The sequence below is a fragment of the Crocodylus porosus genome, unplaced genomic scaffold (assembly GCF_001723895.1).
Source record: "Crocodylus porosus isolate Cpor-Errol unplaced genomic scaffold, CroPor_comp1, whole genome shotgun sequence".
NCBI lineage: Eukaryota > Metazoa > Chordata > Crocodylia > Crocodylidae > Crocodylus > Crocodylus porosus.
The window spans coordinates 174,984,867-174,998,783 of record NW_017728886.1 but is presented as its reverse complement, the minus strand read 5'-3'; the positions used below and the strand labels follow the sequence as shown (position 1 = coordinate 174,998,783).

Below are 13,917 nucleotides of genomic sequence, written 5' to 3'. Positions count from 1 at the left end.
GCTTCCCGTGCCTCAGGTCTCCATAGCCAATAGAACCCGGCCTGTTATCGTGTCTAATTGCCACCCCGGCCCACCGTGACTCTGGGGTTTGGTTCCCCACCCCGGGACAATATTAATATAGATGTTGATACTTTAACCTAACTTTGGGTTAATTTTGTAGGGGCCAGATTTTGTGTGTGTACTAGGGGAAGCAATGTGTGATTACCTAGGCATCTTTTCTCATCTTATTCTCCTTGCTACATGCATAATATCTGCTTACAGATAACGGTTTTCCCCAGAGCTACATGCTCACTAGGTGATGACAACATCTGAAGGTTCAGAGATTGGTTGTTGATGTCTCACACATTTCTGGCATGGAGCAAGGGGGAAAACAAAAAATATTCCTAGGGAAATTCTCATCTGAAGTAATCCTAGGCTAGAAGAGATAAGCAAATGAATATCCTTAGCTCAACTGACAGGCAATGGATGCCAAATATTTCTGTTGTTCCCTATGTTATTGGGCTAGTAGTTTAGCATACCCACCTTCAAGACTGATTTTTTTAATATGGCAAGATAGATTCAGATCCTCAGATATGCTTGCTGTACCCTGCTGTCAGGTGCACATGCTAAAAAGTGAGGCATAGGGTAAGCTCTGTGTTGTTTTGGCTAGACTGCTTCCAGTTCCCTAGCTGACTTGTTTGAAGCAAGACTGGTTATCTCTGCACTCAGATACAGTCTTTACTGTCAGTATAACTAGTATAAAAAGTGGAAGGCCATACCATAACTGGGTGTAAAAGAAACAAAGGGATTCAGTGGGGTATAAACATTGATGTGACCATATGTCATAAGTGCCCCACGGTTTCCCACAGCACTATAGTGAAGACAGGGGAAGCTGATACATGTGGGTGTCCCAAAAAACTGCAGGATTTGACCATGATTCACATACATGACTGGATGATCAGAAGGTCATAAATTCTATTGCTTCAGCAAGCTCAACAACCTGTCTCTACAAAGAAAGCATACAAGGAATTTTGATTCTTTTTAATTCTCATCATGCTCATTCTGGTTACTTCTGGTACGTGTTTGATACATAATGTGTACGTGCACACACAGGCACACATGCATATGCTTTCTTTTTTCCTAAAATATTCTTCTAAGATTATATGAGAGATACTTTTATTCAGTAATAATGCTGGGAAATTTTATATATGCTGTATTATATGTATATTAATATATAATATATAACTATATAAGCATATATAAATAAATATTATAAATATAATATATCTATATAAAATGTCCCAGCGTTATTACTAAATACAGGTATTTCTCATATAATCTTAGTGGAGTATCTTAGGAAAAAAAGAAAACTTTCATTGCTTTAATTAATCTTAAGCTAGAAGTCCAGGATGTATTAGAAATGAAAATGCATAGTAGATGTCTCGGGGGATTAGAACAGGTTTTTGAGTTTTTAATTTTTAGCTTGTCAGATTATATCTGGCTCAGGTCAGTAGTGACTGACTGCTTATTGATGATTTCAGATAAGTTTCGAGGGAACAAGTGTCTACATAGAAGAACTACCTCTACAATTGGCCTTAACTGGTATCCTTGTTAGTAGGTTATACCAAGAGGCCAAGTTTATTCCCTTGGGGACAAAACTACATTGTTACCCTTAAAGGTTGATGCTTATTGGGAGGGAAGCTTTCAGGACTAAATCCATCTGTAGGTCACTGAAAAATTATATGATTGTGTCATATCCTCAGAATGTGTTAATGCTGTTTTATAGAGAAAGTACCGCTTCCTCCTAGGTTTATGCCTGCCTTCCAGAAAAACTAAAGAGGGTGTATAGAAAGGGGAGAGACCCTGTGGGGGAAAAAAAGGCTGCTAAGGTAGGAAGTCATGACAGTGGAGGTCCCAGCCTATACAGATGATCATAATTAATAAAAGCTGGGTATCGCCTGAGTGTCTGGGAGACAGACTGATTAAATAGCTCTCCTCAGTAGTCTCAGTTGGTGGTGGTAAAGCGTCTTCTAGAGCAATGGATGTAGAAAGAAGCTGCTCACCAAGTGACACTGCAATGCCTGCCCACTAGCCCCCCCAGAATAAACTTGCTTTCTTGGAAGGTAAAAAATAAGCTGGCACAGGAAGATATAGTTTACATCTCTCCATGACAGATTCAGTGAATCTGCCCTAACAGCGAGTGGGTAATGCTGAATGATGCATAGTTTTTATTACTTTTTATGATTGCTGATGCTATTGAGGTAATGAGCTCATTAATTCACACAGTTTTAACTAGTACACTATTTAGATTTCTTTTCAATTTTATTTGCAATGGAAATAACCAAAAGGGAAGGAAAGAGATTAATTTTGGGGTTTTGGGAGAGGTTTCATTAAAGAATCCAATTTTTCCAAACTTTTGAGACAATAATTTGGAAATAGATATTTTCATTTTCTTTATTTTTGAAGTACAAGGGTGGTTTTGCTTCTTATATGTGCAGGATCAGGATCAGAGAGAGAAGTACAAGAAAGGCAATATTCAAGTCCCCTATGCTTACAGAATTAAGGGACTTTCTCTTTATTACATTCCTAGGGCATAATTCATTCCAAAGAGAGAGAAATTAGCTGGGAGAGGAAGCAGGTTCACCAGTCTAAGGACTGCACCAGCATGGCAAAAACACTTTTACTTCAGGGCAAGCAAAAACTCTGCCACTATTCTTCTGGAGACCATGTTGATAGCTGGTGATTTAAAGAAAACCCCTTTCTGTTCAATTTATAGGGGAGGGCAATGCATGTCACATAGGGTATCACAAAGACTATGCTTTAATCCCTATGCATAGTCAGCATAGATTGAAGGAGGTATATTCGATAATTTTTTGTTCACTTCTTATTTATATACTTATATATACTTAGAGTTAATAGAAATCATAGTCCCTCAAAGTTTACTTCTTTTCCTTGCCCCCCACCCTTCCTTATTGTACATGGCTATACACCTGAAGGGCTTACAGGCTGTTGCCAGTAAAGATCACAAGTAGAACTATTTGAAAGAGTAGAAGAGTGGTGCACTACCCTGATTTAAATGCAAGCATTTCATTCCCTCACCTTCAGTTTTCCTTTGTATTCTGCTTGTCCTGAATAAGGTATCTTATGTTGCTAGGTCTTGTTAATAAATGACTGCCATTTTCAAACCTAGGGACGACTTGTGTGGTGAATGAAGAGCTCTGTGTATCTTTATACACCTGCTAATTAGGACCCTAAGTCAGAACACATAACTATTTATCTGTTCAAAACAGAACACAGTAGAATCTTAGGCCATGTGTAGACAAAACGAGGGACATGTGTGCACAACACTTTAAAGCAAGCTAAATACTTTTGCACCACTTTAATGGTGTCGGTGCACCCCTTAGCAGCGTATTGCGCATTAATTCCAGCAGCTGTAGAAAATTTGGCAGCGTAATGCACCTTAAATGACATGGGGTGCAGCAAACTAAAACTCCTCCAATAAAGCACTGGACTCTGTGCAGCTCTGCAGGCAGCCTGCCTGCCTGAGCTGCACGGGGACCTGGTGCTTCCCTCCTTGGCTACAGTGTCCCCTGAGACCACCTGAGCTGGATGCCTGTGGGCAAGTGCTGCCTGTGGGGGAGGGTGCCGCTCCCGTGGAGGGAAGCACCAGCCCCCCCCTTCTGCCCCCCTCCTGCAGCCCAGGGACCTCTCTGCCCACCGGCAGCTCACACTCCTCTCCCCACCAGAGAGGCAGATAAGTCACCGGGGTACATGCATGACAGGGGTTTAATTAGCCCTAAATTGAAGTAGTGTTTTTTAAACCTCCCTGCTTCAATTTAGGACCCCCATTTCATCTACTCCCACCCTTAGAGACTAACTTGTCAGAGGCATAAATTTTTGTATGTGACACCTTGCTTTGTCAGACTCATCTAAGGAAGTTGGGTATTACTTACAAAAGCTTATGCCTCCCTGAAAAAGTTAGTCACTGATTTCTCATCTTACCCTGCCTTCTGTCTTTTGCCTGACTTCAGACTAACCTTGTCAAATTACCTCTCTCTGTCCAAAGGCAAGTATATTGCTGGGTCCAGTAGGGCTACAGTTGGGCTTACAGATAAGCATATGCACAAATCTTTGTACATTTCTAAGTTTTAAATTTCTAAGCACTGTGGAACCTCTCCAAATCAAAGCCACTTTATAAAATAAATTATTAATAGTTTTAAATAATATGAATGTCCTCCAAAGCATAAAATATAGCACCAGCTCCTTGACATTCTGTACCTTCAGGAGACATCTCAGGAACAGTGGCCTCATAAGGTCCATCCAAAAACTGTGGCTTTTGATCATTGACATCCTTAACTTTGATGACAAATTCGGATTCAGGTTCCATGGGCAGCTGAGTATTCCTGTTAATCGCCTGCGCTCTTAGAGTGTACAGAGCTTTCTTTTCTCTATCAAGTTTCTGTATCACGTGAAGGACACCTGTTGTCTCATTGATGGTAAAAATGCTTCCAGCTCCCTCGCCAGTCAAAATGTATTTAAAGGTGCTATCTTCTTTGTCTAAATCAGACTTCAGCTGCAAAGACCAAAGAGAACAATTTATTCTTCTGGATGACATTTGAAAATAATTATACATTTTTATTTTGTATATATATTTTCTATTTGAAACTAAACACCAATGACCTTGGATAGGGAACATTATTTAACTGAGGGAACAAAGTATTATATACTATGCATAATTAGCCATAGAAAAGTTGTGGTCATTTAATAACTAAAATTGAACTAAGCATTTAAGTCAATGGGAAGTAAGCATATTCATAAGAAGGCTTATTAAATCAGGGCCTACACATGGATCAAAAAGATAGTGAAGAGGGAATATAGAAAAAAAAGCTCTCAAAATTTTTCTAAATTATTTTTATATCAAAGGGCAATAATATGCATACACATACGCACACTTTTGTGTATATATTTGTATCATTTGAAACATATAGGACATAAATACATAGGACTGCAAGGACATAAATAACTAAACTTCTGAAACCAGGAAATACCAGCTACAGTAAACATACCTGGAAAATAAAGTTAAGGTATACACCAACCTGTTCTACAAACGTAAACTTAGCCCCTTTGAGCTGGAAGGAACATTTGGGAACATACTATAAGTGTTTCAGTCATAGCTACCCTGTAGTTAACAGATATGAGGAATAACTAAATAATGTTTCATTTTATAAAATATCCCATGGATTGTGTTCTATTATTTATCTTCATGTCATGTTATTTATTTATTTATTGTAAATGGTAGTCACGAAATGAGGGTTTATGGAAAGAAGGTAGCATTTCCAGAATTCCTTGTTCAGACAACTTTAAATTTGGACTACTGTAGCAAGTTGGGCTCCAGAGGTGACTGTGATGACCCCTGGTATCTATGCAACTCTTGGTTTGCTCTGGCTCTAAGGTACCTTCCCTTCTTGTTTCCTGCCATGCCTTTATGTAACTATTCAATATGAAAGGGAGGCTGCCTAGGGTCCTAGGGTAAGCCCTTAGTTCTTCTGAGAGTCAGCAGGTCCCAGCCAGACCCCACTGGTCTCAGTCCTGCTTCATGCTTGGTATGCCCTCTCCGCCCATCCCTACTTCTCAGGGTACTTGTAGCCATAAAAGCTATTCACAGTCTCCAACCAACCCTACAGCCATGCTTCTGCCTCACAGGTGTTACTAGCTGATCACTCCCTTGTTGGGGCCTTGGCCTTCTCAGCCTCCACCCTTTTTCTCTGGCTGCAAGCCTCTAGCCCTGGTCCATGGATTCATGTCCAGCTCTCTTGGCCCTAGCCCTGTTGGTAATTAGTGTCTCTGGGACTTTGATCCTTGTGTTTCTTGTGCTGGGCCCGTGTCCCTTGTCTCTGTCCCTTCTGGGCTGCCCTGCCAGAGCTCAAGACACTCTCATATCCTCCACCTTCCCCTAACAATCCCAAACCCAAACCACTTGTCAAAATTCAAACCAAAAACATAAGCAGTCTGGCTATAACTAAACCTCTAGCCCCCTGGTAACTCCTACCAGCCTTGGGCCTTAGTCAGCTGCTAGCCTTCATCCTCTTCACTTGTTATCTCCAGGCATAGCATGCTCACAGTCCCTCTCTCAGCAACAGGCATCTCACTACAGAGCTCTTCCCTCTTAGCCTCCAGGGCTATATCCTGCAGTAGTTCTGGCTCTGTCTTATATCTCTTTCAGGTCCTGTCCCTTTCCAGTCCATTGACTCTACAGGGCTGGCCATGGATGTCCTCTAATTAGGGTTACTAAGTGGTCTCCCTGGCAGCCTACCTATAGCAGTGCCTTGTGTCCCCAGCAGGGCTCCAGCCTACTGCCCTACTGTGGAGCAGCTAGCACTGCAATAGGTTTACCTTACCCTGTTACAACTACTAATGAAATCTAAGGATATTATTGCATGGGACTCTGAGCACGTATTTTATTTAGATCATACTAAGCATTACTGTATGGTATTAAAAGTTACTATGTGTTCTGAGCAGTCACATGGTAATGTTTACTACTAGTTTTTAACATGATCTCTTATGCACAACTTGCTGATTATCAATTCTAGCCTAGCTCTGCACCAGAGCTGGTTCAAGCCTCCAGTGTGGTGCCACCAGGTGACTGTTGGTCCCAGTCCCAATGCTACACCAGAGCCAGTTCAAGACTCTGGTGCAATGTTGAGGCTGGAACCAAAAATTGACAAGCTCTGTTTGCTTGGTTCCATGAAGACAATACAAGGATAGCTGAATACATGTTACTTAATATGATCTGGAGCTCTTCCTTGCATGAAAAGTCCTAACTTTGCTTCAATATGATGGCACCTTACACATTTTACTGACTGAATGTGAATACTCTTGCATTTTATGTGCAGTTAACATATCCTATGTGTTTCATGTGCCATGCCCCTAACTAGAGAATGACAATTTCATATCATGGCATCTGGTGATTTCAAAATTTGGTTTAGTTCTACAACAGAACAAAACCAAAAACTTTCAAACATTAAAAAAGTATTAGTTTTCAGAACAATATTTGTTCCTTTTTACTCAGAATGTGGCTGTGGGTGGGTAAGGTGTTCTAGGCTGTCTAGAATGGTGCTGCTCAACCTATGACCCATAGGCTAGATTTTGCCTCCAGCATAACTGAATCTGACCCATGAGGGGATCAATGGCAAGAAGCTTAGCCCAGCCTGTCCACATCCTTGACCTGTGCCATGCCACTGCTCCCTTCTGCAGCATTCCCTGCTCTATCTCCTTCTATGTGGCAGGCAATCACTTTCCTCCCTCTCCTGCACTACAAGCACCTAACCCACTATTCTAAGAAGTTGAGCTCCACTGTTCTAAATCATAAGAAACACTGATTCAACTTCCCCTTCTGCCTGAGTTACGCCAGAGGTCCTCATCCCAGGACACTCTGAATCAGCCAAAGTACAAACAGGCTTTCCCCATATTAGTCTAATGCTCTAATCTCCAGGCTATAGAAAATAGCAGTGTATTTTCACTTCTCTCCAGTTCCCCCCGCCCCCCAGTAAATCCAATATATCATCTTAGAAAGTTTCAGTTTCATCAAAAATATTACAGCCACTCCTAACAGAAAGTAAACTGCCCATTCCTCTGAGGCAGAAAAAAATTCTAGATGATACAAGAAAGTTATAAAATTTAGAACACAGGAAAAAATAGCTGTCAAAAAAGGAAGATAGTCTCAATGTTTTATATTCTAGTGCTATGACTGCTTTTTAAGTAATTCTGGCCAGAAGATTTGTATATATTGATATGACTATGCTGCTTGCAGATTGGATTCTATCATTAAAAAAAATGCAAATATGTACAAAGAACCTAATTTTTTTATTTATGCTAAGGTTTCTTTACACTATAAAGATATATACATTTCTTTAAGCCAGAACTGTCTTACAAAAGAATCCCTTTTTAACAGAAAGGAGAATTTGGCCCAAGAGGCTAGATAGTTGTTTTAATATGTCTCGAGTTACGTTTATGGACACATTCCTTTTCAAAAACGTGATTGCTGAAGTCAGTTTTCATTCATAAGTAAATATTAAATACATGTGGATGTTTGGAGAACTAGAAGGAAATGATCAAAAAAAGTAAAGTTCAGAAAGAATAACGTCTCATTGTGTGGTATATCAAGAGGAGATGTGAACTGGAACAAGTGACAGTTAATAACAGAGGCGGTCTGTCTTTGGGCTCTTGTTGATATAGTTTCCTGCAGGGTCTTATTTACTAAAAAGTCACCAGCTGATCTTAGACTGTCACTTCACTTATTGACAGCTGAGCATATGCTTTTCTGTAGTAAATGTGGCTGATTTAAACAACAATTAAACAGCAATAAATTCACTCTAACCCTCAAATAAAATTGTATCTAACTTTGCCTGTTGCACTCTGAAAAATAAAAAGGCAAGAATATGCAAATTGTTTTAAACTTCTTGAAAATGCAAGTCACTATTATTGTTATTCATAAACTGAGTTTCCAGAAACAAAAGCGTAGGCCATGTCTCCACTACCTCCTTTTAGAAGTGAGACATCATACTTCTGCAGTAGTTACTTCGAAGGGACTCTGAAAAAATAATTAATGAATTTTGGGCACTCTACGCTTTGGGCCTAATTAAATGTTAGTGCTCATTAATTAGCAGTTAAACTTATTTCAGTTCATTCATCTACAAAGTATCTTACAGAAAAGGACACCAAATACAGAGATTACAATTACTTGTCTTTAAAAAAAATTAAATAATGATAAATAATAAACAGGTGATAAAGTTTCATTAAGAAAACTATCTTAAAGCACATTTTTAAAAGAGGGTGAAAAATAATTGCTCATTGTGCTAAAGCTATGTTAATCTAATGAACCATGAAGTTTCCTGTAGCTTCTCAGTGGTAAAAGGATTTAGTATTAATCTGCTTCATTAAAAATTAATGAGGGGTAAATCAGCTGCTACTTAGTGTAATAGAAAATCATCTAAATACTGTTTGTAAACTACATTGCACTCAGTATGGTTGCTTTTATGCAGTGCCAAAAATAGCACAAGCAAATTGCCAGATGTTGATAAATGAGTCCTTAGCTTTCATTCAGAAGATAGAAGAAACTTAAAAGTCTGGTGTCAACACCCACTGCGTCAGTTTTATTTTTAATTGCATAATGAATTTGGTGTTGAGACAAATGAGGTACTAATACCACACAGTAGTAGATACAAGTCTCTGTTCTCTCAGTGAACTACTCCATGTCCCTGGGGCCCATTCTACAGTCAGGGCCAGTGTGGACAATGTTGTGCAGGCTTTTGACAAATTTCAATTCATTTTCCTAGGTAACCCAGAGCAGAGAATATTATATCACTGGGATGATTGCTTTATGCAAAGTCAAATTATCTGATTCTAATTAATGATAATTAACATGTTAATTCAAAACTTATTTTTAAACTAATGACTGCAGCAATCACAGAAGTGTTAACATACCTGACCAACATAGACAGGCTCTGTTAAGTTCATTTCCTCCTCCACAAAAAACACGTTCCACACCCAACCACGTTTCACTCTCCGGGCTGCTGAAGAAGGTTGGTCTGTATTCTGGACGCTATGTCTTTGCATACTTAGAAAGCAAGGCCATAGCTGAACCATTGTCAGCACAAGACATAGTGATGTATGACAATTCATGCTGAAACTTCCTTTCAATCTGTATTCATCCATGGAAGGGGAAAAGGAAAGCTTTTACCAAGCATCACCTTTCTTCCTTTACAAATATTGATTGTCTGCTAATCTACTAGGTGATTTTCAGTATTAAAAATTCCTCCTATTCCTGAAAAAGAAGAACCAGAACAAAGTCAATTTAAGAGCGAGAGATTTTATTAGCAACTCAAAGGCATAAAAGTCAAGTATTCAAATTTCTTTTATGTAAACCTTTCAGAGGGACTTTCTATGCAAAAAAAAAAAAAAAAGGAAAATCATCCTTCAATTAATTCATCTTCCAAATTAAGCTGTGTCAATTAATTCATTTTCCAAATTGTATTGTGTTGCCTAGCAATAATTTTGGAGTAACTGCACATTTCTGCTTAGACAAGACTCATTTGGAGCTGCAGTCACAGAACTGCCTCATGGGCAAGAAAGTTGTTAGTGGCCCTAATGACTGGCAGCTGAAATTGAGAAGTGCAGACCTTTTTTTAGAAGTTCCTCATTCTTTCCATCTGATCTCACAAAAATCCTCAAGGCAAAAAGAGGAGACAGAGGAGCTGGCATAGGAAGAAGCAGCTGAAATATGCTTCTCTGACATGGTCAACAGAACTTAACTGTTCTGGATGATTCTACCTCCTCTGACATTTCATGTTTTCAATTCACAGACAAAAGGAAAACAGTCTGGAAGCCCTTGTGTTCCAACAGTCAGTTTAATTGATGACACAAAATATTCTTTTGGTAAGCCCAAACCTTTTTACATGATGTATTCTATTGTCGTCTGCTGTGCGTGGTTTCTGCATTGACAACCTCAACAAAACGATCAGTTAGAAATAATGCTCCACTAAGAATGGCCACCTTTGAAATACAGAATTCTGAAACAACCAGCCACAGACACACTTCATTTTTTAAAGGTTTGCTCTGAAGAAACTGGAAGTTGGGGTTCACTATAAGTTTATTCCATACCAATCAGTTCTTAGAAGTTTAGGTAAAAACAGCCAAACTGGAACACACATCCACCTATATATTCAGTTATCCTTGCATTGTTATCATAAGAATGTATCCAGCTAGACATAAAGTCTATACATGAACCTTTGCCATGATTATTTTAAGAATTTATCCCAGAAATAACTAAAGCCAAAACTCAGGGTTTAACAGTTTAAAAGATAGGTTTGATTAAAATGAGTGGATTCTCACATGGTTGCATTATTAGAAAGAATGGTTTTCATTTATATATTGAAAGTTAGTCATTGTTAGGCATAGTTAAGGATGTAATTGACATGCAGAATTTGATCCTTAGCAATTGCCACCTTTTCTAAATTTGAATACACAGTTCATTAGAGTATAGAACATAAACTTTATTTTACTGTTGCGTATGCTGGTGGCACAAACACCACCGACAAAAAACAGATAAAACAGTCCTCTCAGGACATTCAAAAAATAGTCTAAATCTTGCTTAAATCCATGGACGGGTGTTCAGTTTGGGCTTGGGCCCTTGCAATTGCTTCTGGTTACATATCAGCTTGTTTTTTGTTCTGATATTGCTACCTTGCCCTCCTACTCAACAGACTACATTAGTCATCTTATAGACCTATATTTCATACAGAGGAAATTTTAAAGAGAAGCTTGTTAGTAAACACCTCTAACACATCAACTTAATAAGGTACAGAATATGACTCTGTTATTCTGCTACTCTCCACCCATTAAAATGCACTAGCAGCTGATCATCAATGACAGATAATGTAAAGAATATAATTGCTCCCATATTTCTTTTAGGTGATAATGTGTACACCTAAGTATTATACCTCCAATGGTGGTTAGAAACTTCCATTGTAAATTACTGTCTTAGCATGATAAAAATTATTCTTGGTTTCAGGAACTAAACCTACTATAAACCTTTTATAGTACATATGGAAAAACAGAAACAAAAAACCCACTGTTTAACCATAAATACATGCTAGTACATGGGGCTGGCATGGGGCACGTGCAGCTTGTGGTGCACAGGATGGGCTCAGTTCTATAGGCGGTACAGGGGGTTGATCTGGGCCATTTCATACAACCCACCAGATCCCATGTGTTGTGTCCAGTGTCAGTTTAGCTGGTACTCTGTGGGCAGAACACATCCTGTGCTGGCTCTGCATGCTGCATGTGCAGGTGGCCCTGCATGCCCTCTGCACAGCAAACCCTGCATGTAGCAGCCCACCAGGCCATCGTTGTATGCTGTTCCTGGATGGACTGATCCAGATTGGTTCCCAAATTGTGCACAGGGCCAGCTGTGCGGAGTGGCATGCATCATGCAAGTAGCATGTGGGGCTTGTGCCAATCCAGTGACACACAGGACAAATCATAGGGCTCCATGGGCCAGATCCATGCCACAGGCCATAAGTTTGACACCCCTGAATCACCCTGGTGCACTTCAGACCTATACACTTAAGAGCAGTGAGCTATTATGCTACATACAAAGAAAGTTTTTGGTTTCCAGGAAAAACTGAGTAATTCATGTTTCAATTAAAACCTCTTTTTTTTTTTTTTTTTAGATTGACATTGTATTGTTTTTTTATGGTGGACCTTCAGGGCCTTTATTACTTTTAATTTTCACGTGTCTCTGGGAAATGAGGTTGGAAAATAATTTCTAGAAGCAAACTTGAAGATCTCCGAGCATTAGATACTTTGATAAACTCAGCTGTGCATTTGTTATTTGGTAACACATTGTTTCTATACTTTTATCACTTCTAGCAACATTTTAATATCATCACTCAATGATAATTCTACTGTTATACTATATCTTTCCTCCAAGAAAGATTTCTTCTAAAAATGAAGTAATGTGTACTAATAACCACTTAGGATTGAAACAGTAAGAAAGATAATGCTTGAATTATCTTTATTACTTCCATAATTCCTGAGGGATAAAACATACATAGATCAGCCTGCATAATTAATGCATTTGGTTTGTCATTTTTCCTTATTATTTAAAAAAACAACAACAAAGAAACATATTTGTAAAATAATTTCTGTGAAACAGCTATTAAAGCTATCACTGTGTGACCAGTGGTAGATATAATCCCATTCTAACTTCTGAAGATTGCTGAATTCCACAGGGAAGGAAAATAGATAGCAATTATCATGGGTTTAGCATGATGGAATCTCTTCATTATCTTTTTTTCAATGCTTTTTAATTATAATTTTATCTTTGCAATCAATGTGAAGTCCGAAGTAAGCTTTTCATTCTTCATTAATTTTAAGGATACTGTGCGTAGTGATTAGTCAAAAAAGGTATACTTGATCAAGAACAGCGACTCTTAATCTGTGACTCAAACTGTGTCTTTGACAGCAACTCTGAATCTGTATCACCCTGGACTGCTATAAGATCCATGGGTGTCATGGGGCATAAGGAGATAAGCCCAGGTTTGTTGCTGCCCAGCTGCTCCTTCTCCCTTTGCCTTTCCACTGTTGGGCCCCTGTGAAAGGAACTAAGCACTGTATTAAATAGATGATAAAATGGAGTGCTGCTCAATTCACAAGAGTTATGGACAAGTGCCCGGAACAGAAAAAGTTTGAGAACCACTGATCTGGAGGAATATGTGTGATATTGGGAACACCTCATTCCTGGATTGTAATCCTGACTACATTGATAACTTTCTTTTGTGGCTGTAAATGTTCAGCCATAATAATGCTTATTAAATGAAGCCAAAATAAGAGCAGAGGAAAAAGCACTAGACTTGTTAAAATTGGATTATTTTCTGTCATTGAAATTCTGTTTTTAATTACATTTCACAAGCAGGTCTGCTGTATTTTTGTAGGAGTGTTGTGGGAATTCATTGTAAATATGGGTGAAGTTATATGTTGTTTAATATAGACTGTACTAATTTATAGGAGCAAGGATACCTGAACTCTATCTCTGTTCTGGGAGTGGTGCATCCTAGAATGAGAGAGCACTGGAACCAGGTCACCCAGAGAGGTGGTGGAAGCTCCAACCTTGGGGTTTTCAAAACCTGGTTAGACAAAGCTTTGATTGGGATGATCTAGTTGGGGCTGGTGACGCTTTGAGCATGGAGTTGGACTAGATGACCTCCTGAGGTCCCTCCCAACCATAATTTTCTACGATTCTGTGAAATTATTTCTTAGATTTCATAGATTTCATAGACCTCAGGGCTGGAAGGGACCTCGAGAGATCATCGAGTCCAGCCCCCTGCCCAAAGGGCAGGAAGTCAGCTGGGGTCATAGGATCCCAGCAACATAAGCATC

General features: G+C 39.1%; 1 protein-coding gene across 5 annotated transcripts in view; it reads right to left on the bottom strand.

Moving 5' to 3' along the window:
• The window catches only part of CDH19 (cadherin 19), a 92,664-nt gene that overhangs the window by 50,840 nt on the left and 27,907 nt on the right, over positions 1-13,917 (bottom strand). For 4 of the 5 annotated variants that reach the window (XM_019545363.1, XM_019545353.1, XM_019545340.1 and 1 more), the window contains 2 exons: positions 9,463-9,802; positions 4,258-4,552 (listed from right to left, as the gene is read on the bottom strand). In XM_019545363.1, the coding sequence (XP_019400908.1) occupies positions 4,258-4,552; positions 9,463-9,693 (526 nt within the window). In that variant the 5' untranslated portion in view covers positions 9,694-9,802. Of the gene's footprint in view, positions 1-4,257; positions 4,553-9,462; positions 9,803-10,433; positions 10,483-13,917 lie in introns of all 5 variants that reach the window. The other variant, XM_019545346.1, reaches the window with a different exon arrangement.